This window comes from Taeniopygia guttata, chromosome 12 (genome assembly GCF_048771995.1).
Source record: "Taeniopygia guttata chromosome 12, bTaeGut7.mat, whole genome shotgun sequence".
In the NCBI taxonomy this organism is placed as follows: Eukaryota; Metazoa; Chordata; class Aves; order Passeriformes; family Estrildidae; genus Taeniopygia; species Taeniopygia guttata.
Genome location: NC_133037.1, coordinates 19,984,387 through 20,008,879, shown reverse-complemented (window position 1 = coordinate 20,008,879; position 24,493 = coordinate 19,984,387). Strand labels below are relative to the sequence as shown.

Sequence of the window (24,493 nt, the reverse complement as noted above, 5' to 3'; positions counted from 1 at the left end):
ATCTTAAAGCTCCTCATTTCACTAGCAGAGCATGTTTCTCTCCTATCACATGTCCCGTATCTTCCTTGGTGATTTCTGACTTAGCCATTAAGAAGCCACTGACTGAGGCCATGCTTCCCTCACAGGTATATGGTACAGTGGCCGGGGGTGCGCATTCTGCGTCGCCAGGAGCTTGATGCTTTCCTTGCCCAAGCATTGTCTCCAAAGCTGTATGAACCTGACCAGCTTCAGGAACTCAAGGTAACTCTTAACTAGGACTCACATAATTTAAGAGATTTGTTTTCAGCTGATCCAGGAATTAACTGTAGTGACTGATCTATATGTGCCTCACTAAAAGCCTATCCATTCTAAAATATTAGTCATAGTGGCTTAAAATGTTGCAGAGGCTGCCATGGTCTGCAATATTCATTTTCCAAACACAACACAGTAAATGAAAATCACAGGGTGGGTTGGGTTGGAAGGGACTTTAAAGCCCATCTCATTCCACTTCCTGACATGGGCAGGGACATCTTCCACTATCCCAAGTTGCTCCAAGCCCCAGACAAGCTGCCCTGGAACACTTCCAGGGATGTTGAGCCCACAGTCTAAATGACATCTAGGGGTAGAGATTTTGGCAAAGGTATCTCTTACAGAGTTATCAAAGTCTCACTTCTCTCTTAAGATCTGATGCAAAGAGGAAGAAACTCCACTGTAAAAATCACTGTTCTTAGAGACCTAAGAAAGAAATTCCCAGAGAAAATACTCTTTCCATTCCAACACAGAACAAAAGGCCACTGATAGCAGATAATATTTTGGTTTAATAGTATTATTTTTTTTATTTTTCAATCATACATAAAGTAATGTGGATTACTTCCATAGATATGTTGGTTAGCTGGAAGATGCAGTAATTCCCTCAGGGTTGTTACTGTCTTCATAGGAAGCAGCTTGTGAAGTCAGACATAAAGAGCAGCTGAATTTGATTGAACCCAGCCATGTTATCTGCAAAATGAGTGGGAGAGTCTTTGGGCTCTTAAAGGTTGCTTATGCCTAAGGAAGGTGGTAATGGAGTTTAATTTTAAAATTTAATACCAAGGTCTTGAAAATGTTCCCAAGCAAAGGCTGATATTTTGAGAAGTATTTCAGAGAATACCAGTAGTAATACTTTCTTATGCCAGAGCTAACAATGCACTTGCTGCAAGCAAATCCTTTTTGCTTTGACCAGTACCTATTAATTATTCACTGTTTAATTCTACCTTAGTGTCCCTATCCTACATCCTAAATAAAGCTGTTATATGCATACACACTACTTTGTTATTAAGAGATGTGTTCTTAAAGCAAAATCTTGGATCAAACTAATAGAAAATCCATTATAAAGGAGTTGAGAAAGATATGTGTTACATAGGAACAAAAATGGAATTTTGCATTGAGCTCATTCCTGAGATGTTCTGCCACACATCTCAGAAGCACTTAATTATTTGGAATAAAATTTTGAATTGAGTTTTCTAGTGCTTATTTCCTGTAAGTGTCTTTAGAAATAGCTTCTTGCACTTTGTGTTGAGAAAATAGGGGTTTGTGTTTATCTCTGGTCTCCAGAGCAGGTGGGTGGAACAACAGCTTTTCTGAAGATGCACAAATATGAGGTTCTGGGGCATCTTCTGCTCAAACCTCTGAAAGTCTGGATGACCTTTTAAAATCCCTCTGTTTGCAAGAGTTTTGAAACGAATGTAACCATTGGAATAAGTTTGAATTACATCTCATTGCAATCTTAAATATTTACTGTGGTTTTGAACAGATTGAGAACCTGGATCCCCGCGGAATCCAGCTGTCTGCTCTCTTTATGAGTGGTGTGGACATGGCTCTTTTTGCCAATGACGCCTGCGGACAGCCGATTCCATGGGAGCACTGCTGTCCCTGGATGTATTTTGATGGGAAATTATTCCAGACCAAGCTCATCAAAGCAAGCCGGGAGAAAGTTCCGCTCATCGACCTCTGTGATGGTCAGGTGTGTAGTTGTGCCGGGTGATGGAGTATCCCATGTGTCCACAAGGGTTCCATGGCGTGGGTTGTCATTCACCACATGTGTCACCTCTTCGTTTAAAGGCATATAAGAGGGGAATGGCTAATGGGTAGGTTTTGCTGTTTATTTTTTTATTTCTTGATGAGTAGGATGGCATTTGGGTCAATTTGGAAGAAGAGGCATCAAGTTGAATTTGATTTTTTTTTTCTCTCTGGAAACGGAAGCACTGATGTGATGAATGGCCAAGTTGGAAACTCTGCTCATTTGTTCAAGTCCCACCTCTTTGTGTCAGACTTAGTCCAAAGGGCTAAGCTGCACTGGGTTTATAGTGAAAGAAAACTGGTATTTTCTAACTGATTTGACAGACTGTGAAATCATTCTTGGGGTCCTCAGCTCAAAATCTTTTCACGTTTCTTACAATTATCTTAAAATATGAATGAAGGCCTTTTTTGTGTTATCCAAATCATGCAAAGTTACTATCCACCTGGAAAACCAGGAAACTGATAAAATAATTTACTGAATAACCCAAATTTTTTGTTTTTAACTTTTTGAAAGATATGAAATAGTATCCCTTCTCTTTTTGTGACTTGAGGAAAGCTGATCCTAGCTTTGCTACTGGTGGTGACCGTGGTCCCTTCTCAGGGTTATAACCCTCCAGGCAGCCTGTATGCACAGACTCTGGTTTGCAGTCCAGGTTTAGGATGATGATTCTGTCTCTACTTCTCTAATTTTTTGGGGTTTCCTTTGAATTTGCTGTGTAAATGTAGCTTCATGCAATTGAAATGAGAATTTTAATGTTCCTCAGTGACCTTCTCTTTATTTCTAGGCTGAGCAGGCAGCCAAGGTTGAAAAGATGCGTCAGAGCATCCTAGAAGGATTAAATTTCTCCAGGCAGAACCATCCTCTCCCTTTCCCACCTCCACCTGCCATGCCTTTCTATCCAGCTTCTATGTATCCTCGACACTTTGGGCCAGTCCCACCACCTCAGGGCAGGGGGAGAGGCTTCGCTGGTAAGTGATGAGACAGCGGTGCTACACATTACCTTACCTCACACATTCCCAAAACTGCCAACTCTGGTCAATTTCATAGGGAAAATACAGAAAAGCAAGTGGTCAGCTTGTGTTGGCATGTGCCAGTCACTGTATTTTGGGGTTACTTTTATTAGCCCAGTGGTATGGAATGTGCTGTATTGCTGTGTATTTTCATCAGGATTTTAGTAACTACGCCAGATCAAAATATTTTTACTGTTGTTGTAGAACTAGAAAAAAGAGGAATGGATTAACACTGCACCGTATGAAAAAGCTTTGATTTGCACAGTAAATTGGTTCAAAACATTTAGAAATTACCAGACACAGTTTAATTGTCAGGGCTGAAGACAACCTTTTCTCCTCCCCACTCTTCTGTGTTTTGCTGCAGTCATATAACCATTGGCACCCTCAAGTGTAAATACTGACATAACCATTCCAGGCTGTTCCTAGAATTGCTCCCTTCCTTGAAATCTCTCCGTACCAAGGCCCAGAGGTGTATAGATACCGGCCACAGGCATTTCAGGGCTGCCATGACTGTAGCTACCAATGCTCACTGCCAGAAAATTGTCACAAGCCTTCGCAATGCCATAAAAGTTGGGATCCCTTTCCAAGCCCCAAGGCCTGCCCTTCGGATCAGAGGCTCCCTGCTGGCTGAGACAGCAGGACACCTTTGGCCAGGGCTTCCTCAGCAGTGCTGCAGCATTGCCTACAGGAGCCTGGCCCACGGGAGCGCGGCCCTCCCGCCTGGCTCTGGAAGGGTGGAAGGAAAGGAGGCAGCAACCTCTCTGCTGGGGCCTTCCTGGTTGCTTGGCCCCCTCACAGCTTTTCCCCTGTCTTTCTTTACCCTGGGTCTAACAGGAGTCTATGGCTTCGGAGGCCCTTATGGGGAAACAGTAGCCACAGGCACTTACCGGGCCTTCCGGGTGGCGGCAGCGGCAGGACACTCCGGAGCCTTCTCTGGCAATGACAGCAACAGGACTAGCAAGTTTCAGGGCGGTAATTATACCCAAACCCCTTTTCTTAGAGCTTCTGGCAACGGCTTCCTCCACTGTACGGGTTGATCTGAGGCTTTCCTACTGACTCCCTGTCTCCTTAACTGTCTCAGCTTCCCTCTCTAGAGCCTGCCCAGCTGCTGTCTGCTCTGCTCCCATCCCTGCCGCAAGCCCCCAGCGCCAGCCCTCCTCGTGCCAGAAGCCTCCTCCAAACACAGGAGAGGCCAAAACCCAGTGGGCAGCCTGTCTCCTGTGCTCCCACTGGTGAAGAGGGCATCTGTAACCCACTGGCCTCTGTATGAACAGGGAGTTTACAAAATCTGGGGACATTTGAGCTTTTTGCAAAGACCAACGTAGAAATGACTGACTTTGGTATTACTGCTGAGCCCTTCTTTGCTGGCATCAGTGCTGGTGTGGACACAGGAGTGGGATTTACTTCCCTACCTGTGTACCCATTGCTCACTTCCTGTATGATGTGAGATGATGGAAACCTGTTGAGGGTAAATTTTTCCTGCATATTTAGGTGTTCTTTCTGGCCTCTGAGCTTTTATCCTAAGAGCAAACATACCTCTAGTGCTTCATGTGTAGATAACTTTGGTCGTGCAAACCATCTGCATTTGGAGTTGAAGGACTTGCACAGGGAAGTAGGAGTCTTCTGGATGCAATCAGTAGTGTAGTTCCCAGCCTATAACATTTGGAGACTAATTATGGCTGCGTAAATGCTGTGGTTTGTAACCCTTTTGGTGCTGATGGTCTTACCAGTAACATCTTGCTCAGTTCACATACCTGGCTTTCTTGAAATATATGTTATGCCCCGGAGCTGATTAAGTATAAAGATGTGAGCAACTTGAACAAAAGTTGTAGTTGCATCTTAGACAACTGTAACTTTAGCTGCCTTCTTTGAGGGGGAATGATAAATACACCTTTTAAACTAGATCTGTTTGAATGCTACATTTTTATAGCAACTTAGTGTTAGTAGAGCTTATCCAGTCTAGTAAGTTCTTTATTGCCAACATAATCTGTGTGATCTGTGCTGATACTTGCTGTTGGCTAAAAAGTGCCTTGAACTTGCAAGAATTCCTTCTTCTTCAAGAATGCAGGAAAAAAACAATCTTCAGCCAGCTTGTAAAATTCCCCTTGGTTTCTTGAGGCCTATCTCAAGTACATTTTTAATTACTGAAACTAAAGCATTCATGTCAGATAATTTTTCTTTTCAGAATTCATATATATTTTTAAAAAGGGGTGGGGGGAAACAGGCTCTTTGGAGTTCTAACACTTCTGGAATACTGCAAAATGAGCGATGATCTCACAGTATCCCTAGAGGAAATGGGTTATGTGGTGAAATCTGGACAAACCAGCTTTCCACTCATTTTGGAGCTTTACTGTGATTATTGTGAAGATCAAAGTTTGGTTTTGCTTTTATGTGCAGGAGTCCAACCTATTCCTTCTCAGGGAGGGAAACTTGAAATTGCCGGCACTGTAGTCGGCCATTGGGCTGGAAGCAGACGTGGACGAGGGGGGAGAGGGCCATTTCCTCTGCAGGTGGTGTCCGTGGGAGGACCAGCCAGAGGGTAAGTGCCAGCCTGGGAATGTGCTTCTCACATGGGATTTAATGACTGGGGAAGCAAGGAAAACGGGGAGAAGTTGGAAGCAGTAGAGATTGCATATGACACTCTTTAGGATGCATAGGGTCAATTATACCCACTGAATATTCAAGAAAAACATTGGCATTCCTTTTAGAATGCTTTTCACCAGTCACCATTTGTATAGGTATAAGCATTTTTATGTGCAAATAAAATTAATACTCAGTCTGAAATATATATGGATATATATACACACACACAGAGGTTGCTTTTGCATGAGGAGCTGGCTTTTGGACTTTTCCATTAAGCCAGTAGATACATTACATTAAATTCCTTTATTTTTTATGAAAGGGCATTCATTAAGAAGCATGATAACAGTTTTAATAACTACATTATGTAATCCTGTGAAGCAGAAAACACCTGAAGGGCTGAATTTAATAGTTTTCTGAGTTTAATTTCTGTGTTTAATAGTTCTCCGTTACAGTCATGATGGAAGTGTGCTTAAAAGAATATTAGTTTCTTCAGCTCTTCATTTCACTACAGCTGAAGTTATAGGTGCACGACATGTCTGAAAACCAAGTACTTTATTGCAAAAATATATAGTTTGTTACTTTTAAGATTGTATTTTTTCCATAGGCTTGCTGGTTCTGTGCCTTACAGAACTCTCTTTTATCTTTCATTAAGGTTGTGTCTATTACAGGAGACAATCCTAAAGTACTATGATTTATGTATGATGTCTGTCTGTATTAGGAGTGGAGTAAAGCTGATGGATTTATTGCCACCTTGAGCTAGGGAGCAGCAGTGTGAAAGACTGCACTGCATTAATTTCATCTATCTGTTAATTTACTCCAATGTGCACTATGAAACTACATGCTGGAGTCAGACAGAGCCTGTTGGAATGCCTGTCGTGTTGGGCTGAGTGAGGAGCTGGGTTAATCTGGAGCCCTGGGAGAACAGGAGCTTCTGTAGGGCCAGGGAGAGGCAGGAGCAGTGGGAACAAATGTGAACCAGTTCAGCGTCTGCAGAGCTGACCCTTTGAGGTGACCCCGTTTAGCTAGGACTGCCCAGTTCTCAAGAATGAGATCCAGCTGCCAAAACAGAAGTATTGAGTGTTGTTTTAGCTGTTTCAGACAGCTGTCAGGCATGTGTGCGGGTGTGGGGGCTTTTGAGAGCCCTGCACTAATCCAGAGCAGCATCTAGAGAGAGTGGGAGTGAGCAAAGATGGGGAGGCATGAGGTTTGCTTGAGTACCAGGGGACAAAATAACCTTTTTCACCAATGAACTGAGGTTTTTGGATGATCATCAGTTCTGTTTTTCACGAGGATACATGAACAGAAGCTGATTGCTTCTCCTCGTGATCTGCACTCTGTGTGGGGAGGTGCTGCTGGTGATGGCTGGTGTCCTGCCAAAGCCCGTGTCTGCCAAAGCCCCCTTAGCAAGGTCTGTGGGCAGCCTAGGGCTCAGAGCTCACTTATATCCACACAAGACAGCAGTTCCTCCATCTCCTGAAGAGGGAAATACCCGAATTCATGCAGAACATCAGTAGCTGGGAACCGAGAACTCTCCTTATTTGGGAAGCGAACAGATCACTGAAAGGGTGTTGCTGCTCCTGCCACTACCTTTATGACAGAGAAATATGATTTTTCAGTAGTAGATTTCAATTTGAGATAAAATGCTTGAAGTTTCTTTTTGTTGGAGGTACTGTCTTAAGGCAGTAATGTTTGGTGCAGATTGTCACTCCAAAGAGACAGGAAAACTATCAATGCCAGATCTTCCTGTTTCCATCAGATCAGCACTGATAGGACATTGGTCACATGTAGAGTTATTAGAATAGGCCAGAAGGAAAATTACTGCGGGAAGCTTACCTGTTTGTTGGATCAGTTGATACTAAAGTGGAACCAATAGGAAAACGTGAGTTAAGGGGAAATTTGTGTAAAGGGTTCTGCCTAAAGACAGAATCACAGAACCATAGAATATTTTGGGTTAGAAAGGATCCTAAAGGATCATGCAGTCCAACCCTTGGTCCTGCACAGACACCCCAACAATCCCACCCTGTCCATCCCTGGCAGTGCTGTCCAAAGGCTTCTGAGCTCTGGCAGCCTCGGGGCTGTGCCCATTCCCTGGGGCCTGGGCAGTGTCAGCACCCTCTGGGGATAGAGTCTTTCCCTGATCTCCAATGCTTTAACAACAGGTTCATGTTGGTAGAGGTTATTTCCTACCGAAGGTCACAACTAGGAAACAGCACAGCAGATTGTCTTAGTTCATGGCCCAGTTTTGCACACTTGTATTCCATTTTTATCTCTTTCAGCAGAGAGGATTGAGTAAGGTTTGTTCACCCCATTACCTCATGTCTCTGCAACACTGAGCTCAGATGTTGTTCGTATTGTGTAAAATTATACCAGCTGCTTTGTATTAGCCTCAATCCATCAGTGTATTTAGTGTGATTTTCTGAGGGGGAAACGTTTTCTCAGCTCCTTGAAGGACATGCTTTGACCTTGTAAAAAGAGAGCCAGTGAGATTGGCAAGGAGGGAACACAGTGAGAGGGACTCACATGCAAACCACAGCTCCTCTCTCTTCATTCTCTGCTGTTGCTTCTAAACCCCAGCACTGCCCTGGGCAGCCTGTACCAGGGCTTGACCAGGCCTGTACCAGGCCTTTCTGTGAACAGATTTTTCCAATTATCTAATCTAAACCACCTCCCCTGGTACAACTTTGAGACCAAGGTGAGAGAGTTTGGTTTCATCTAATGTAATCTGTACTGAATCACACCAAAAACCACCACCTAATGTGTCTAAGTTCGGAGTCTCCATTGGAAAACATCCCAATTTACCAACTGCCACATGCCAGATAAAGGTGAAACTCCTTTATTCCCCCCGTTTCTTAGGTAATTTTGTGCCTACACGACTTTTTAATTCTGCCTCACTTTCTTTTATCAGAGCCTGTCTCATGTGTTTACATTGGGAACTGTTACTTAATGGGGGAAATGGCTTTCTATGTGGCTCAAATTGCTGTTTTTGTAAGGTGAAAGTATTTTGAGCTCTGGTTTTAAAATGCCATGAGGATAATTTGACACTTGGAAAATGTTTCTGCAAAGCTTGAAAATATAATTTATTGTTTCTTTTGCATGGAAATCTAGAAAGAGACATTTTATTGCTCTGGACATGAAAGGTTTCTTGGGTTTGATACAATTGCAAGCAGCAGAACCCTGCAATTCAGAATTAGGTATCTTTCCTCTTTCAAGATAACGTTGATGATAGGCACTAGACAGTAAAGTGAGGGAAATAATAGTCCGGCAAAACTAAATGTAAAGCAGTTGTAAACAAAACTGATCAGTGTTTTATTTTCTCCCCTTGCCCCACCCCTACAGGCGACCTAGAGGAGTTATCTCCACTCCGGTGATAAGAACTTTTGGAAGAGGTGGAAGGTACTATGGGCGAGGTTATAAAAGCCAGGGAGCAATTCAGGTAATGAAGCCACGTGCCTGACTGCAGCACGCTCTGTGATGGGCTGGGCTGGGGTGGACTCCAGACCAGCACCACTTTAACAGCTACAAGTGTTTCTGGCGACCTGTGGAAGCTGTGAGCTGCACAGCGGTGACAGGACAGGCTGTTGTCACAGCTCACTTAAAGCAAACTTTGCTTCTAAAGACAGATGTGGAAGAATGTATTTTGACATTAATCCTATGCCTACACAGCTCTAACCAGCCACGGGAGTAGAAGAAAATATAGAAAATGGGAGAAATACAAAGCTGAAACAAATTAGCAGTTCTGTTCTTGCCCCACTCTTCCCCAGTTTCTTTTCTGGGACCACAGTCCAGCTTCATGAAGGAAAGTTTGTAGCAGTGAAGGATCTTTGCTGCTGCCCTGCTCCAGATGTAAGAGGTCACTCTAAACTTCTTGGGAATAGCAGAGCAACCTTTCCCCCTGAGTATGCAGGTTCCTTCCTGGTGACACCCTGCAGAGTGTCCATGGATCATGACTTCTGTCTGTTCCATGGATCCTTCAAATATAGCTGAGGCACACAGCTGATCTGTATGAGATGCTTTCAGAGTTCCTGTTTTCCTACCTTTTCTATGGTTCTGTCTGCTGTGCAGCTTGGTGAATGAATAGTAAATAGTTGAAAAAACTTCCACAATAAATATGTCATATGGATATGCCATTTGTCAGGGAGACCTGAGAGTAGGGGGGTGTTTTCAGGTGTCAGACAGTAAAAGAATGTTCTCCAGTAGATAATAAAGCAACTATTAACTTCCAGTAAAACTTACTGTTTTACAGGTGTAAAAATTCAAATACTTCTCTTTCTTGTTAAATTGCTGTGTACGCAGACTATATGTCTACAAATAGTAGACATATAGTGGATCTGTGGATCTGAAACTTCACATTTTTAAATAGAAGAGAAACCACTGTGTTAATAATAGGGCATCTAATTTCTGAGTACCTTAAGCTTTGAAATAAAGGAAATCCTGAAAACGAGCTCCCAAATACTCCAGGCTTACTGCAGGGGTACGTATGGGAGTGTAGTTCAGGTAGTAGCTGCAGGTGTCTTGACAAGTGCTATCAAGTTTGGGTATTTGCATTTTTATTAATGATGTGTAATTTGGATGGTGAATACTTGTGATCACAAGGACCTATGTGTAAAATTGTGCCTGGAGAAGATAAATGGCATTTTCTATGGACCTGAGCTGATTGCATTTTGTGGTCATCAAGGCCATATAGGATGTTCCTTGTACAGGAAGAGAAAAAGGATTATTTAAAATGCACTTGGCAGGGAGAACTTGGGAAAGTTCCCACACAGTGGGGCTGTGAGGGCCAGATGAGGCTGGGAGGTGCCAGTGGCCCCTCTGCCTCACTGAGGCAGTGCCAGGCTCAGCCCAAGGCACTTCCTCCCCTCAGCTTGGGAATCTGACCAAAATGAGCTCTTTGGATTTATCCAGCACACCAGACTACTCTGTTTTATCCCAAGATGAGACTTTTCACTCTTTTTCTGGAAAGAAACTAAAGCATGTCTTGAAAGCTGAACTTAAGGATGTCTGTAAAGAGGCACAATGACAGTGATCAGTGTACTTTGTGTAGTCCCATACCTGTGCAGTGGCACTGAGAATTGTGATTATCTGGATAATCAGAATGCTAGAGAACAGCAGTTCTGACCCACCTGCAAAGTCCTTCTGTAAAATCCTTCAGCAGCTTACTGCAGGTGTTCTAGTAGGCAACAGTGGAGGTTTTTATACTGCAGAGCTGTTTGCGGCTGTCTTAAGCCATTTCTTAGCACTTGACTTTGTGAACAGTGTGACAGACCAGTGTCCTGCTTCTTAGCAGCCTAACCTGCTTATTTTGGTTTGTTTAAAGCCTATTATGTTTCTGGAACACTAAGATTAATTATAAATACTTAAAAACTAATTGTATGCTGCATCAGTCTGGTTTTTATGGCTATACTCATTCTTGTGCAATTTTACTATATGCTTTTTTATGAAAGTCTTTCCTAATCTTTGGAAGCATATAGCTTGGTGCAGGTAATAGTGTATGGTGCCTCTGCAGTCCTCCAAATGCTGGCTGGAAACAGTCGTGTTTTATTTGAGTAACACGGAATCCTGCTACTGAATCACAGCACATATGAACCAAGGAGCAAAGTGCAGCTGTACATTGATTCTCAGTTTCAGTGTTTCAGACATTTATGTAGCTCTGATGTTGTGAAAGGAGAGCAACAGCAAAGTTAAAACTAATGCATTGCCCCAAGGGCATCAGAAGGCTCTGGGGAACACCGAAAATCCTCTCCATGTATTTTGTGGGCCACTTCTTTCAGCAATGCCTAGTATTTGGTGTTCACTCACAACCCTGTGCCCTGCATGCTGCCTGTTGTAGTGTCCTTATATCAGACTGTACATTTATATACATTTTTAGCACTGGTTCTTCAGTAATTCTCTTCTTTTTTCAACAACTAGGGCAAACCTCCTTACGCTGCTTCAGCAGAAGAAGTAGCCAAAGAACTTAAGTCAAAATCCGAGGAATCTAAATCCTCACTTGTGTCTTCAGATGGATCCCTGGCTGAAAATGGAGTTGTGACTGAGGAAAAACCAGCTTCCCAGATGAATGGGAATACAGGAGACATCAGGGCTTCCAATCAGTCTGAAAGTGCCTTGAGTAATGACTCTAAAATGTGCAATACGAATCCTCACTTAAATGCACTAAATGCAGACAGTGTTTGCCATAAAGATGATGCTCTTGAGGCCACTGTCTTAAAAAAAGAAGAGTAAACTTATTTTTTATAGAGGGTGAAGGATGTTGGGAAGGGTCAGGATTAGGAATATCTGGAAAGAAAGAGAGCCTACAGTTACGTACATTTTTTCCTTTCCGTAAGAGAAAAATGAGGACTTTGGAAATTCGGATCCCTCTTTGATGTCAGAGATTTAAACAACACATTTTTTTAGTTTTAACCAGTTGTAGTCAAAATGCTACAATAAAACAAAAAAAAAAAAAAAAAAAAAAAAAAAGAGAAAAGAATGAAGAGCATTTGACTCCCGCACTTAAAATGAAGTATACATAAAGTTTAAACTGGTTATGACAAAAGCTTGTAGTTTTGTTTTTTGAAATATAAAGAAAACAAATTTTGGCAGTCTTTAAGTATATATAGCTTAAAACTATAATTTTTAGTACTTGGCACCATATGTATGCCATTATATTTGATTTTGCATTACTGTGTCACAATAAAGCTTTCTTTAAGGCTTTGATTTCATGATTATGGGGGGAAAAAGGCACAACCACAGTTTTTTCTTTCTGAAATCTCATCACCGTTGCCGTGGTTCTTTTGTGTTAAAAATGTGCAAACTCGAAACTACCAATTCTCAGTAACACTGCAGTTCTGCTGAGTTCAATAGACATCATACATATGTTACGAGCGAGTTAAATGGAGATAAACTTGAAATCATAGAAGATACAAACGACCTTTCAAAACAAACACAATGTGTTAGGAAACTTTTTGTGACTAATACCATGCATCTGTGATCAATGAACTATGTGGTTTTGAATCAGACGTAGACCATTAGTACTACTATTTGAGCTAAACTTCTGCATGGTTCATGATTTTTAAAGTGTGTAGTTAATATTATGCATGTTATTGTCCTCTTTCTTCCATTCTTACAAGTACTGTGCCCATTTGCAAAACAAAAAAAGCTAATGATCAGTAATAGTCCTATAAAAGATGTTAACTATGTTTAGTCATTGACTGATCTTGCTCTAACCTTAAAATTTTGTGATTATTGACCTCTGTTGCATTTATTCTAAAACTTTAAAAAAAATTATCTAGCCGTTTTGAATATCAACGTTACCCTGGTGTACTCATTGCTGTATGCATTATTGTTCTCTGTTGCTGTTTTATGCCTTCATATTAGCAAATATGAAATTCTGTGAAAAACAAAAAAAAAAAAAACGCTTTGATCTTCAAAAAAAAGTACCCCCCTTCTGTAGCAGGAAACAAATGGCTTGTTCTTGAGAACTTTCCCATCAAGAATTTAGTATGAGCAAATATACCTGTATCATTTTGATGTTTTTGTTAGTGTTTCCAAACTTAATGTACTTCAAAATCAGAATAATTTCTTTATATTCGTTTTCATATAATTCTCCTGATGCTCTTCATCACACATTAGTGATCAGAAATGAGGTGTAATTCCCCATTCCCTGCCCGCCAGAGCTAAGTAGGTATCTTAATGTAAGTTGAAGGGAGTTCTGCCCCAACTCATGGATTGTGCAAGAATGAACTACTGTTGGGTTTGGCTGGTTGTAGATGGATTGTGGTGTGGTGTCTTTGAAGGCTATTGAATGCAACTTACAGTGCTTAATAAAAATCTTTATTCTTTTAGTATAAAATACTGTATGCCTTTTTTGTCAAGTATTTTTTTAATTAACATGTAAATAAAAGTTTTTCCTATGCCCAAGTCAAGTGGTTGAGTTGCCAGGATCTGTGGTGTCCTCTTAAAAGGCAGGGGAGAGAAGCATGGCCTTTGGTTGTGCCTCCCTTGGATCCCTGGAAGTGTCCAAGGCCAGGTTGGACAGGGCTTGGAGCACCCTGAGACAGTGGAAGGTCCCTGCCCATGAGGGCGTGGCACTGGATGGGCTTTAAGGTTACTTCCAATCCAAACCATTCTGGGATTCTGTGGTTCGCTTACTGCTGGGGGACACCACACCTGGTTGGAGTCATGCCCTGGCTTTGCTGGTGTGTGCAGCTCCTTTAGATGTCACCTTTAAACGTCGGATGGTTGAAGAGATGCAAATAAGCCCGAAATAATGGGGGAGTTGTTCAAAGAAAAAGAATAGCAAGTGCTCACAGAGGTTGATGGGGTGGGCAATGCCTCTACAGAGCCGGGAACCAATGAGTCTGTTACACAAGATCCAGCTGACCGAACACGAGGAGCTGCACATTTACACCTCGGTGTAAAGTGGGGAGCTTTCTCCTGTGCTATGCCTGTCTGCTTGGTGCCCACAGCCGTGTTAGTGACAGCCTGGCCCCTAGGCTGTGAGCAGTGGGCACGGCTCCCTGTGTCCTGCCTCGAAGCACAGCTGTGCTTTCCACAAGGGACAGCAATCAGTCCTCTCTCCTTGGAGCCAGATCCCCCTGTAACAGCCGTCCCTTCCCTCCCTGCTGCATGCCGTGTGACTCGCCCCGTGCCAGCACTTGTCTGCTCTGACAGCTTCTTGGTTCTCATGCAGCTGCAGGGCACTCCGTGTCCCATTGCCCAGCAGGTTTCCTTTTGGAGCCCAACCTGGGAGCTGGAATGGAATAACCGGCATCAGCAAACCCAAAGTGCATGGGAGTGGTCCCATGTGGCAGTGCCAGTCCCCGGTGTGGATGCACTGGGAATGAGCTGGGATGGATGGGCTGTGAGAGCCCAGCAACATTCTGTGACCCCGCACCCCTCGGGACGAGCACAGGGCTGCCTGCTTGCTGTCCCGAGCAGCTTCCTGAAGGACAGATGCACTTAGCACTGACACGGTCCTCATGCAGTGACTTAAACTGACTCTGGAATCAGTGATCCTATGGAATGACTGGCTACTGCCTGGGCTTGCTCCTGAAGAATATCCTTGACACCTGAATTTATGAATAGAATAGAACAGAAAACAGAATATAGGATAGGATGGGATATTTCAGTGGAAAGTGATCCACAAGGATCATTGAGTTGAACCGCATGATCCCTTCAAGGCTGACCAAAAATTTAAGCTCATTAATAAGGACATTATCCTAATGCCCCTTGAACACTGTTTGAGGCACTGACCCGCTCTCCAGTACCCTGATCCAGGGTCTGACCACCCTCTCGGTAAGGAAAGCCAGGGTGTGACCAATATCTCATCAGCCAGCTCCAACACAAGAGTAAAACTGGGAGAATCCGCTCTTTGGGCGGGATGTGGGGCCACGGTCCGTTCTGTGCTATCAGCAGCAGCATCGGGGCTCTTCCCTCACTCGTTGTGTGTTAACGAGCAGCGATGCTCGGTGCACGCTGTACCTCAGGCAGCCCCGGGTCCCGCCAGGCCGGGGCTGGGCAGCGGCAGCGGGGAAGGCTTCGGCTCGGGGACTCCCGGGCAGCTCCCGGCCCGCTTCTGTTCCCGGCTCCCGCCTGCGAGGCGGTGTCCGGGCAGCCGGGAGGGCAGTGGGACGGCCCCGGGGCAAGAAGGCCACGCCACCGCCACCGCCATTGCCACAGCCATTGCCATTGCCACCGCCACAGCCACCACCATTGCCCCCGCCACTGCCACCGCCACCGCCACCACCACCACCATTGCCATTGCCATTGCCATTGCCACCGCCACCGCCACCACCATTGCCATTGCCACAGCCACCGCCACCACCACCACCATTGCCATTGCCATTGCCACCGCCACCGCCACCGCCACCACCATTGCCATTGCCACAGCCACCGCCACCGCCACCACCATTGCCATTGCCATTGCCATTGCCACCGCCACCGCCACCGCCACCACCATTGCCATTGCCACCGCCACCGCCACCGCCACCACCATTGCCATTGCCACCGCCACCGCCACCGCCACCGCCACCGCCACCACCATTGCCATCGCCACGGCCATCGCCACGGCCACGGCCACGGCCACGGCCACGGCCACGGCCACGGCCACGGCCACGGCCACGGCCACGGCCACGGCCGCCCCGCTCCGCCCCTTCCTGCCCGGGGCCGGCCGGGGAGGCGGGGCCGGGCCGGGCCGGGCCGTGCAGCGCCGCTGCCGCTCGGGGTGTGGCCGGGCCGTGCCGGAGCTGCCGGAGCGATGGGTGCAGGGCTGTGGGAAGGCCTGCCCGCTGCCGGGCCGTTCTATCGCTCAGTGAACAGCTCTGCCGGCCGCCGGACGGAGCCCCAGCGCCTGGTGCGACCAGGAGGGGGAATGGCGAGTGGGGAATGAACGGGGAATGGGGAATGGGGCATGGGACGAGATGAGGTGACGCCGTGGCAGGTCTTTCAGCGCTGCCGGTGCCCGGGAGCACCGTTATCCAGCCCCGCAACTATCCAGCCCCGCAATTATCCAGCCCCGCAATTATCCAGCCCCACGGCAGATGGCACTACGGGTGCTGGTGAGAGTCTGTGTGATCCTTTAGATCGCATGCAAAGCCTGTAAAGTGAATCCGGCCCAGGTGGGTCCCACCCGTTGGACAGAGATGGGATGAAGTGGGACAGCGTAGGATCCCTGAAGATAAGGGGTTAATAATGTGTGAGTCTCAAGCACCGATAGCTGGACTAGCTGTGGAGCCAACCAAGGATTGTTGGTAATAACACCCCATTAGAAAAGAACAAGATGTGGCTGAAGAAGGGGTGATGCAGGGGGAGGGCAGCACTTTTCTGGGACAAACATCCTTGTTCCAGTCTCTGGAGATAAGTGCAACACAGTCCAGTGCAACGACAGGAATGAGGCTGAGGAGTGAGCATCGGCTGTGATATGGGTGATCAAAACCACCCATATCCCTCGAAGCCCTCTGACCCATTTCCAGAAAGATCGGAAAGAATGGACGGGATGGGATGGGATGGGATGGGATGGGATGGGATGGGATGGGATGGGATGGGATGGGATGGGATGGGATGGGATGGGATGGGATGGGATGGGATGGGATGGGATGGGATGGGATGGGAGCAGAGGACTCATCTAACAGTGATTCCTCTACTATCTTACTCCAATTTCTGGTTCTTAACAGCTCCCAGCAAATAGAAAAGGTTCTAAACACTTGGAAAATCTCTTTTATCTGGGAAATTCCTGGGTGCTTTGAATTTGGGAAAAATGACCGTTCTGATGCCTCAGGAAGTATCCTGATCCCTAGCGAGAGACAAGCTGATGGGCTTGTGTGTGTCCCTCTTCTTTGGAGTTTTGGGCTAGAGAATGCTCATGGCCCTGCACAGCAACACTGTGAGGGTCGCTGCCCTCTGTTTGGGCCTGTGCCACTTTTTTCCAATCAGTTTAAAAATACATATTAAAACTCACTTCAAGGTTTCAAACAGTGAACTCTGTGATCAAATGGCGTTTTGCTGAAGCACCTGGGCACAGCTCCACTGCTCACCCTCCCCTCCCAAGGGCAGCCAGGCACCTTCTGGATTTAAATGTTCATGAAGAGCTCAGGACAGTGGGACAACCTCACCCATAAGTTTATTAATTCACTAATCCCTGTAAAAATTATGAGTAAGATGTCTAAGCTGTCAAAACAGAGCTTCTACATTTCCATGCAGTGTTAGCTCCAGTATCCTCCAGCACAATTACAGATGGCCCAACTGACTATGGCACTTGGCAGTATTTATAAAAACATGAACACTGTAAAAACAGGAGTAAAACTACACACACACCACTCTGCTGCTAGGTATGGCATCACCTGAAGATCAGCAATGGACAATGGAGAGCTGGACATTATTCCAGCCCCTAGGAGCACCTGGCTGCACTCAGGCATGGCCCTACTGCCCTCTGTAGGGAGCACCAAACACCCAGGGCATTCAGAGGCTTGGCTCACCCACTGCAGCAGCTGGGACACAATACTGGAAATCGGGTGGTGCCTTGGAAATAAAGCTGTTTGCATGGAGATGCTCATGGGACTAAGGAAAGGGGATGAGAAAAATTCTTTGCAGCTGATATGGGCTGGGTGCAAGGCCATAAACAACTGGGAGAGGGTACATGGGCACAGAAAGTGGTGTGGATTAACTGCTTCAGGGAACAGTCATTTTGTTTGGAAAAGGCCTCCAAGATCATGGATCCACCCTGTGCTTCCATGCTCCGTAACATGACAGCACTGGTTTCAGGAAGGGAGGGAGGCCCTTCAGGTTGCAGCATCGGGTGTGTAGGGTGTGTGGAGGCACAAAGTCCATCCTGTACCAAAGGACATCCCAGTCTCTAGAGGCTCATTTAAACCCTGAGCTGAGTGGTGCTGGGAGATGTCCTTGGCATCGAGGAGCAGCGTGAAGGTGTGTGAAGCTCTGTGATGGCTCCCAAGCCCTTCTGCCCCATCCAGCTGTACTCCCAGGACTTGATCTTCTACTTTCTGGCTGAAGCTCTGAACAATAAGCCATGACCAATAGATTTAAACTTAAAAAGGGCTGGTTTTAGGGGGCAGGTTCTTGCATGGTGTATTGTGATGAAGGAAACAGGTCCCTCGGTACACTTGGAGACTCTCAAAAGCACTGAGTGACAGCTTAGGACACGTGCCTGGGGCCTCACACTGTGTCACTGCACTTCCAGCTGTGTCAGAGGCCACCTGTGGCGGGGCTAAGTGTGTCAGTCACACACAACCCTGTGTGTGACAGTCCTGCCTGTGGCATACACATGCAGTGGCCAGGGGAATGATCCTGACAGCACCTCTTCAGCCATTCAACAACAGCTGCCTCTCTGTAGAAAATCTTGAAACTGAAGTTTTTTGGCTTCATGAATCACCCTTTTCCTCCACATCTGAGGATTTTTGCAGACAGATGAAGAAAGTCTAAGAAATGTCAGTTTTAGTTTTTTGCTCAAATTCCCTGTCACAGCACCAAATGTAATGGATTCAAAACGCTGAATCCATTGTAGAAGAGTTAAAATCCCACCTTAGTTGGGAGGTCCTGGGAGCTCTCGCTCCTCAGAGGAAAATTGCCACTGGCCTTTGAACACTCTGGGAATAGAGGTAATTCCAAAAGCCCCCAGCCTGTTTGTTTACCTCCTGTCAGAGCCTTGGCATGGCAAGGCAGCAAGATTCTGCATTCTCAGCCCCGGCTCACACTCTATGGTTCCTCTTTGGCCTCTGCGTGGGAGGAGGTCAGTGGGGCTGTGCAGTATTGGGGTTTATGGTCTCAGTGTCCCCCCATAGCCCATATGCTGATGTGATCTGATTCTTGGTGTTCATTACCATCCCCTTGGTGTCACAGCAGGGTAAGGGCTGCTGTGAGTAGAGCTGGTGACTTTATAAGCAGAAATTATACAAATGGAGAATCTCAGGATGCTTTGAGCCAGAGACCTTTAAGACCATCTCGTTCCAGTTTACCGTTTACTGCCCAGTAAACCCCTCCCTGTGGTTAAACACCCACTAAGATCACGTTACTGAATAGAAAGAAGCTCGTTCTTTTGAGTTCTTTAGATGTGGACCAGCCGCGGTGTGTATCTGGTTGCCCCACCAGCACAGCCAGCCAGGCGTTGTTCCCGTGGGTCGCTCCGCTCTTGCGGCCACTTCTCCACGCTTCCTCGCCCTTGAGGCGGCCCGGACCCCCCGCTCCCGCGGACGCCCGCTCCCCTCCCGGGCTCTGCCCGCTGTCCCGGGCAGCTCCGGGCGCCCCGAGCGGGGTCCCCCCGTTCCCGCAGCCCCCGGCCGCTCCCCGCTCCCGGTGCCCCTGCACCGCCCCCAGGCACCGCCGGCGGGGCGGGCGGGGGCGCTCGGGCTGGGGGCAGCTCCCTCCCGGCAGGCGGGGGTTAACAAAAACACGCGTTTTCCGCCGAACCCCCGCCGCGCCCCGGCCCCGAGCGGGGAGCCCCGCTCCGCCGCGCTCCGCTCCGCCCGGCCCGGCCCCGCTCGGCCCCGCTCGGCCCCGCTCCCTCCGGGCTGACGCAAGGCCGGGCCCGCCGGGGAGGCCGCGCCGGGCTGTCACCAGGGGGCACCGCCGCGATCGCCGAGCACCGGGAATCACCATCCTGGAGGGACAACAACAACAACAACAGAGAGCCCCGGCCCGCGGCGCCGGCGGGCGGCGGGACCTGGCCATGGCCCCCGGCTCCGGGCAGCCCTTCCCTGTCCTCCGGCACCGCTCGCCCGCCCCTCTGGAGCCCTAAATCCACTATCGCGGTTTTGTAGCGTTTTTTATTATTTTGTATTATTTCTGTTTTTCCGCTCTCCCCTTCCTCCCCCGTGCCGCCCCCTTCGGCGCCTCGGCCCCGCCGCGCTCCGCTCCGCTCGGCCGGGCGGGCGGGCGGCCGCGAGCGGAGCGGATCGGCGCGGTCGGCGCGAACATGGCGACGGTGCCCGTCTATTGCATCTGCCGGCTGCCCTACGACGTGACCCGCTTCATGATCGAGTGCGACGCCTGCAAGGACTGGTTCCACGGCAGGTAACGCACCGCGCCCGGCACCCCGACCCCGGCCCCGGCCCCGCCGCCCCCGGTGCTCCCGCCGCCGCGCTCCCTCCCGCAGGCCTTCCCGGAGCGGGGAAGGAGGAGTCGCGATTCCCGGCGCCGCTTCCGCGCTCCCCGCGCGCCGGTTTTGTGTGTTTTGTGGGTTTGGTGCTGGATTCCCGACACAAAGCTGCTCCCCCCGCGGTGACACCGGAGCCCCGGGGCGGCGGGGGCCATTGTGCGCGCCCGGGGAGGGGATGGGGCCGCCCTGCGTCGCCCGTCCGCGGCTCCGCGCCGCGTCCCTCCCGGAGCCGGGCCCGGGGCGGGGAGCGAGGGGCCGCGGCGGCGGCTGCGGGGCTCGGCCGCGCTGTCAGCGGGCTCGGCCCCCGCGCCTCGGCCTCCCGCTCGGGCAGGGCTCGGGCAGCTTAGCCGCGGCTCCCCGCGGCGGCGGAGTGGGCCCGCGGGGTGTTCCCCGGCGGCAGGGCGGCCTTGGCCAGGGAGGGCCGGGGGCTGCGGGGAGCGCCCGCCCTGGAGCCCCTCGGCGCCGGGCCGGGCGGGGCGGTGGGAGCGGGCGGGCGAGCCCTCGTTGGCGCAGCGCCCGCCCCGCGGCCCCGCCGGGCAGCGCCCCCGCCCCCGGGGACCCCTGCGCGCCCCCGGCCCTGCCCGAAGCCGGGGCCTGCCGTGGCGGGGCCGCGGGCAGGGGAGCGGCGGGGCAGGCCGGGCGGGGCGAAGGACTCGGCTTTTCGGCTCGTTTCTCCCCAAAGTGCCTTCCAGCGCGCAGACAATGGGCGGCCGCGGCGGAGTTGGGGCGGGCGACGGAACTTCGGCGGCGCCTGGTGCGATGGGGATGGGGGCGAGGGCGGCGACTGGGGTCCGAGAGCCACCGCGCCACCCGGGCAGCCGTGCAGACGGCGGGGGTCACTGGGCGGAAGGGGGTACACGCGGGGACAGCCCCCGACAGGATCCCTCGCTCCCTTCGGATGTGACGGAGGAGTGTCAGCGGCATCGCAGCAATTCCCCAGGAGTGACTGAAGTGTAAAAAGTGCAATTAAAATCAGGTAAATCATCTGGATGAGCACTTTTTACGAAAGTGCTGAAAGAGAGGTTAGGCTGCCGCTCTTTCATTGCGACCAGCGCCCAGCAGAGTCTCCAAACAGCTATCATAGGAGGCGGAGGCGAGAGGCTCTGCCTGATGCGGCTCACGGATGCTCGAGCGGGCACTGGGGCATCCGCAACAGGAAGGGAAATACAGAAACAGACACTCCTAGTGCTAGTGCTGGCAGAAGGGTGCTCCGCATGTACGGGCCGGGGCAGGAGGCTCGCAGGAATCGCGCTGGCCCGTGCCACTGAGGAATCGGGCACAGATGGTGAGGTGAGGCTGGAAGCCTGAAGCATGTGCACTTGAAATTTAGACAGTTTAAGGACATGAAAAAATTAAGGTTTTCAGGCAAAGTAATAACAGTGTGAATTGCTGAAGAGTAAACAAAAGGAGGTAAGCTGCTTGCACAGGATGGTGACTTTCCATTGAAACTGACCAAGAGGGACCCATGGACACTGCTGAAGTGTGCTGAGCCATGGAGCTCCTGGTGTGTTCACAGAACGCCGTGACTCCTTATGAGACTGAGGTTTGATGATTCTTGTTCTCTCTGTTTGCCTGAGCTGCTCCAGACAAGCAGCTTCCAGCTGTCTGGAAAGGGCAGAGATGATCTTGGAGATGGCAAAGTGAGCACGGGACTGTTTGTGTCCTCTCCATGTCATCTGTTCTCTGATGTGGCTCTTTGGGCTGATGAAGTCCCGCACACCTCAGTGCTCTTCTCTGCAGCCAGCCGGGTGCTTGGTGGTTTCCTGGCCCCTCCATCGCCTGTGCTGGCTCCTCGCCCCTTGGGTCCCGTCCTAAGGAGGAGTCCTGGTGTTGTTCTGCCTGGCAGCAGGTCTGCAGGCAGCAGGGCTGGCATGGGAACTGGCTCTTTTTAGAAGACCAGGAAAGGAGGAAGAAGAGGGAGTGGTCTTGATGTGTGAAGAAGCTGAGACTCAACAGATGCTGTGGGTCACTCTGCTGCCTCAAGGGTAGGCCTGGCTGGATGGGAAGATTTGTGCCAGCTGTGCCACAGGCAGTGGGCCAGGGTCCCTGAGCAAGCCATGTGCTGCTCGGGCACGGGTGATGTGGGACAGGGGGTTCAGCTGTGTGGTGCGAGGAGCTCTGCCTTCTTCTCAGCTTGCAGGTGATGCTGCTGGCTGTCCGTGCCCGGTGACACTGTGCTGCCACGCAGGGACACCCTCCATTCTCCCTTCCTGGGAGCAGCTTGCTGGCAGGTTGCTGGGGGCTGGGAAAATCTGACTCTCTGACTGTCTCATCGGCAATGGAAACATTACAGAACCTTGTATCCAAGACAAGTCTTTTTGTTACCAGTTTGTTCAACTAGAAATCTGTATGGGGTTACTTGTTACAGCTGTAGGTGAGGGGAGGTAAATTATTCATTTTCTCTGCAGTATTTTGTTACCTGTCTTATAACCCATACCTGGTGCTGTAGGGATTGTGCTCACTAAATGAAATAACAAGTGTTGATTTTATTACTTCGTGTATATTTAAACTTTGAACCTTCTTGCTCCAGGCCTAGCAGTGGTCAATAACTTAGTAAAAGCTTTAGTTACCTAAAAGCAGCTCGTGCAGTTATCAGAGCAGCCTAAAGTGATGATGGGAGTTACTCAGGACACCCTGGCACACAGAGTAAACACGGCTGGGTTAAGAAAAGCACTTCTCTGCTACACTGCAAAGCTAAACCCTGTGTGTGGGCAGATTTTATGCTCATAACAGAGGATTCAGCATTTTCCTTTTCAAAAACAGGTCTGATTTTACACTGCAGTATCTATTTCTACTCTTTTATCCAGGCTTATCCCTAGCTATGGACAAATTTGGAAATTTGGGTAAAATTTGAAGATGAGGATAATCCTAAAACTAGAGTGCTATTTGCTTTGGTTTTATCCCAGCAGAGGGAATCCCTGAGTTTAATCGTGCTGTGACCAGAATGACTTCCTTTCATGTGCTGCGTTCAGATAGGACCAAAGTGTAAGTTTTTCAAATAACTAAAAATCTCAGGTTATTTCAATTTTTCTTGAAGAGTTAGTTGACATGTCAGGCTCAGTTTTCCCGGGAGCCTGCCCACAACAGGTATCATGAATGAGCCATGCTAATGCTTGAACTAGAATGCTTTTGAAAATCCAAGTCTAAGTAATACCAAGAGTGGACAAGAATTTCATTTAATTCCACACTACCAAGAGTAGTAGTAGGACATGAACCTCCTGGTACCTGAGAACCAGTATAGATCACAGAAGATTTTTGCATATAAAGATTCTTCTAATTCTAGAAGATGTTACCAGATTTTACCTCTGAAAAGATAAAATCTTAGAAATATTAAACACAATTAATGTTCAATTTAAAAAAGACAAAAATACTGTGGTTTAATGAGTACTCTCCAAGCCTTCAGCTGCACTGTTTTGTGAGCAGCCCTGTGGACACCTAGGTACCTATTGAGCTCAGCACTAGTTGGATGGCAGCCTTACCAGCCATGTCACAACAAAGAAATGAGTTCTGCAAGCAAAGGTGAACTTTCTCCTTAGTGCTGAATAGCTCCATAATAAAGGAAATGAGAAAGATGTCTTGACAAAAATTATCAGGAATGTAACTACATATGGGGAGATACCAGTGAAGAGAAAAAGTATTATACAGTCACTCTAAGGCTTTCCAAAACTCAGAGGTCATCGTCTTTAATATTACCTCAATGTATTTTCTTATTTCTGACCAATATAAATTTTATAGTAGCAGTGTAGTATATTTACACTGAAAAATGAGTGTGTTCTCCTTGCCCAGATAGCCCGCTCTTGTATGGCAGCCTGTACGTCTACAGTTCTCTAAATATGTTATAAAAACATGGTTTGTGGCATTAAGAGTGTCTTATAAAGGTACCCTGAAGCAGTGCTGGAGGTTTGTTTGTGCTACAGGTGAGCTGATGCTCTGGAATCATGTGGGTTTTCTTAATGACCATGTCATGCATCTTATCAATGACTGATAACTCTGTAACATCGGTGTACATTATCAAATCTTACACTGGCTGACTGATACCAATAGTAATTCCCTTCCAGAGTTTTATCTGAAAAAAAAATAGCCTGTTCACAGTCTGTTTAATGACTTTATGCGTGGCTATTTTTTGATGTTACTTGGCTGTTGCATCCAAGTACCTCTGGTATACAATATAATGGCAATAACAACATGTTTGGCAAATCTCACCAGATCTCTCGTGTAGATTTTTCCTGGGATGTTGGTCTCCCACCCTGTGTGATGGCTGAGCATCTTCTGCTC

At 48.1% G+C, this 24,493-nt stretch overlaps 2 protein-coding genes across 7 annotated transcripts in view; both read left to right on the top strand.

The window, feature by feature from the left end:
• FAM120A (family with sequence similarity 120 member A) overlaps positions 1-13,459 on the top strand; it is a 47,043-nt gene extending 33,584 nt beyond the window's left edge. For 2 of the 3 annotated variants that reach the window (XM_030283251.4, XM_030283250.4), the window contains exons 12-18: positions 126-240; positions 1,772-1,981; positions 2,823-3,006; positions 3,883-4,020; positions 5,446-5,587; positions 8,968-9,064; positions 11,539-13,459. In XM_030283251.4, the coding sequence (XP_030139111.1) occupies positions 126-240; positions 1,772-1,981; positions 2,823-3,006; positions 3,883-4,020; positions 5,446-5,587; positions 8,968-9,064; positions 11,539-11,850 (1,198 nt within the window). In that variant the 3' untranslated portion in view covers positions 11,851-13,459. The remainder of the gene's footprint in view (positions 1-125; positions 241-1,771; positions 1,982-2,822; positions 3,007-3,882; positions 4,021-5,445; positions 5,588-8,967; positions 9,065-11,538) is intronic. The other variant, XM_012571640.5, reaches the window with a different exon arrangement.
• A 5,924-nt stretch (positions 13,460-19,383) lies between these two features.
• PHF2 (PHD finger protein 2) overlaps positions 19,384-24,493 on the top strand; it is a 53,397-nt gene continuing 48,287 nt past the window's right edge. The window contains exon 1 of one of the 4 annotated variants that reach the window (XM_072934670.1): positions 19,384-20,133. In XM_072934670.1, coding sequence (XP_072790771.1) covers positions 20,036-20,133 — 98 coding nt within the window. In that variant the 5' untranslated portion in view covers positions 19,384-20,035. The remainder of the gene's footprint in view (positions 20,134-24,493) is intronic. The other 3 variants (XM_072934672.1, XM_032750613.3, XM_072934671.1) reach the window with 3 other exon arrangements.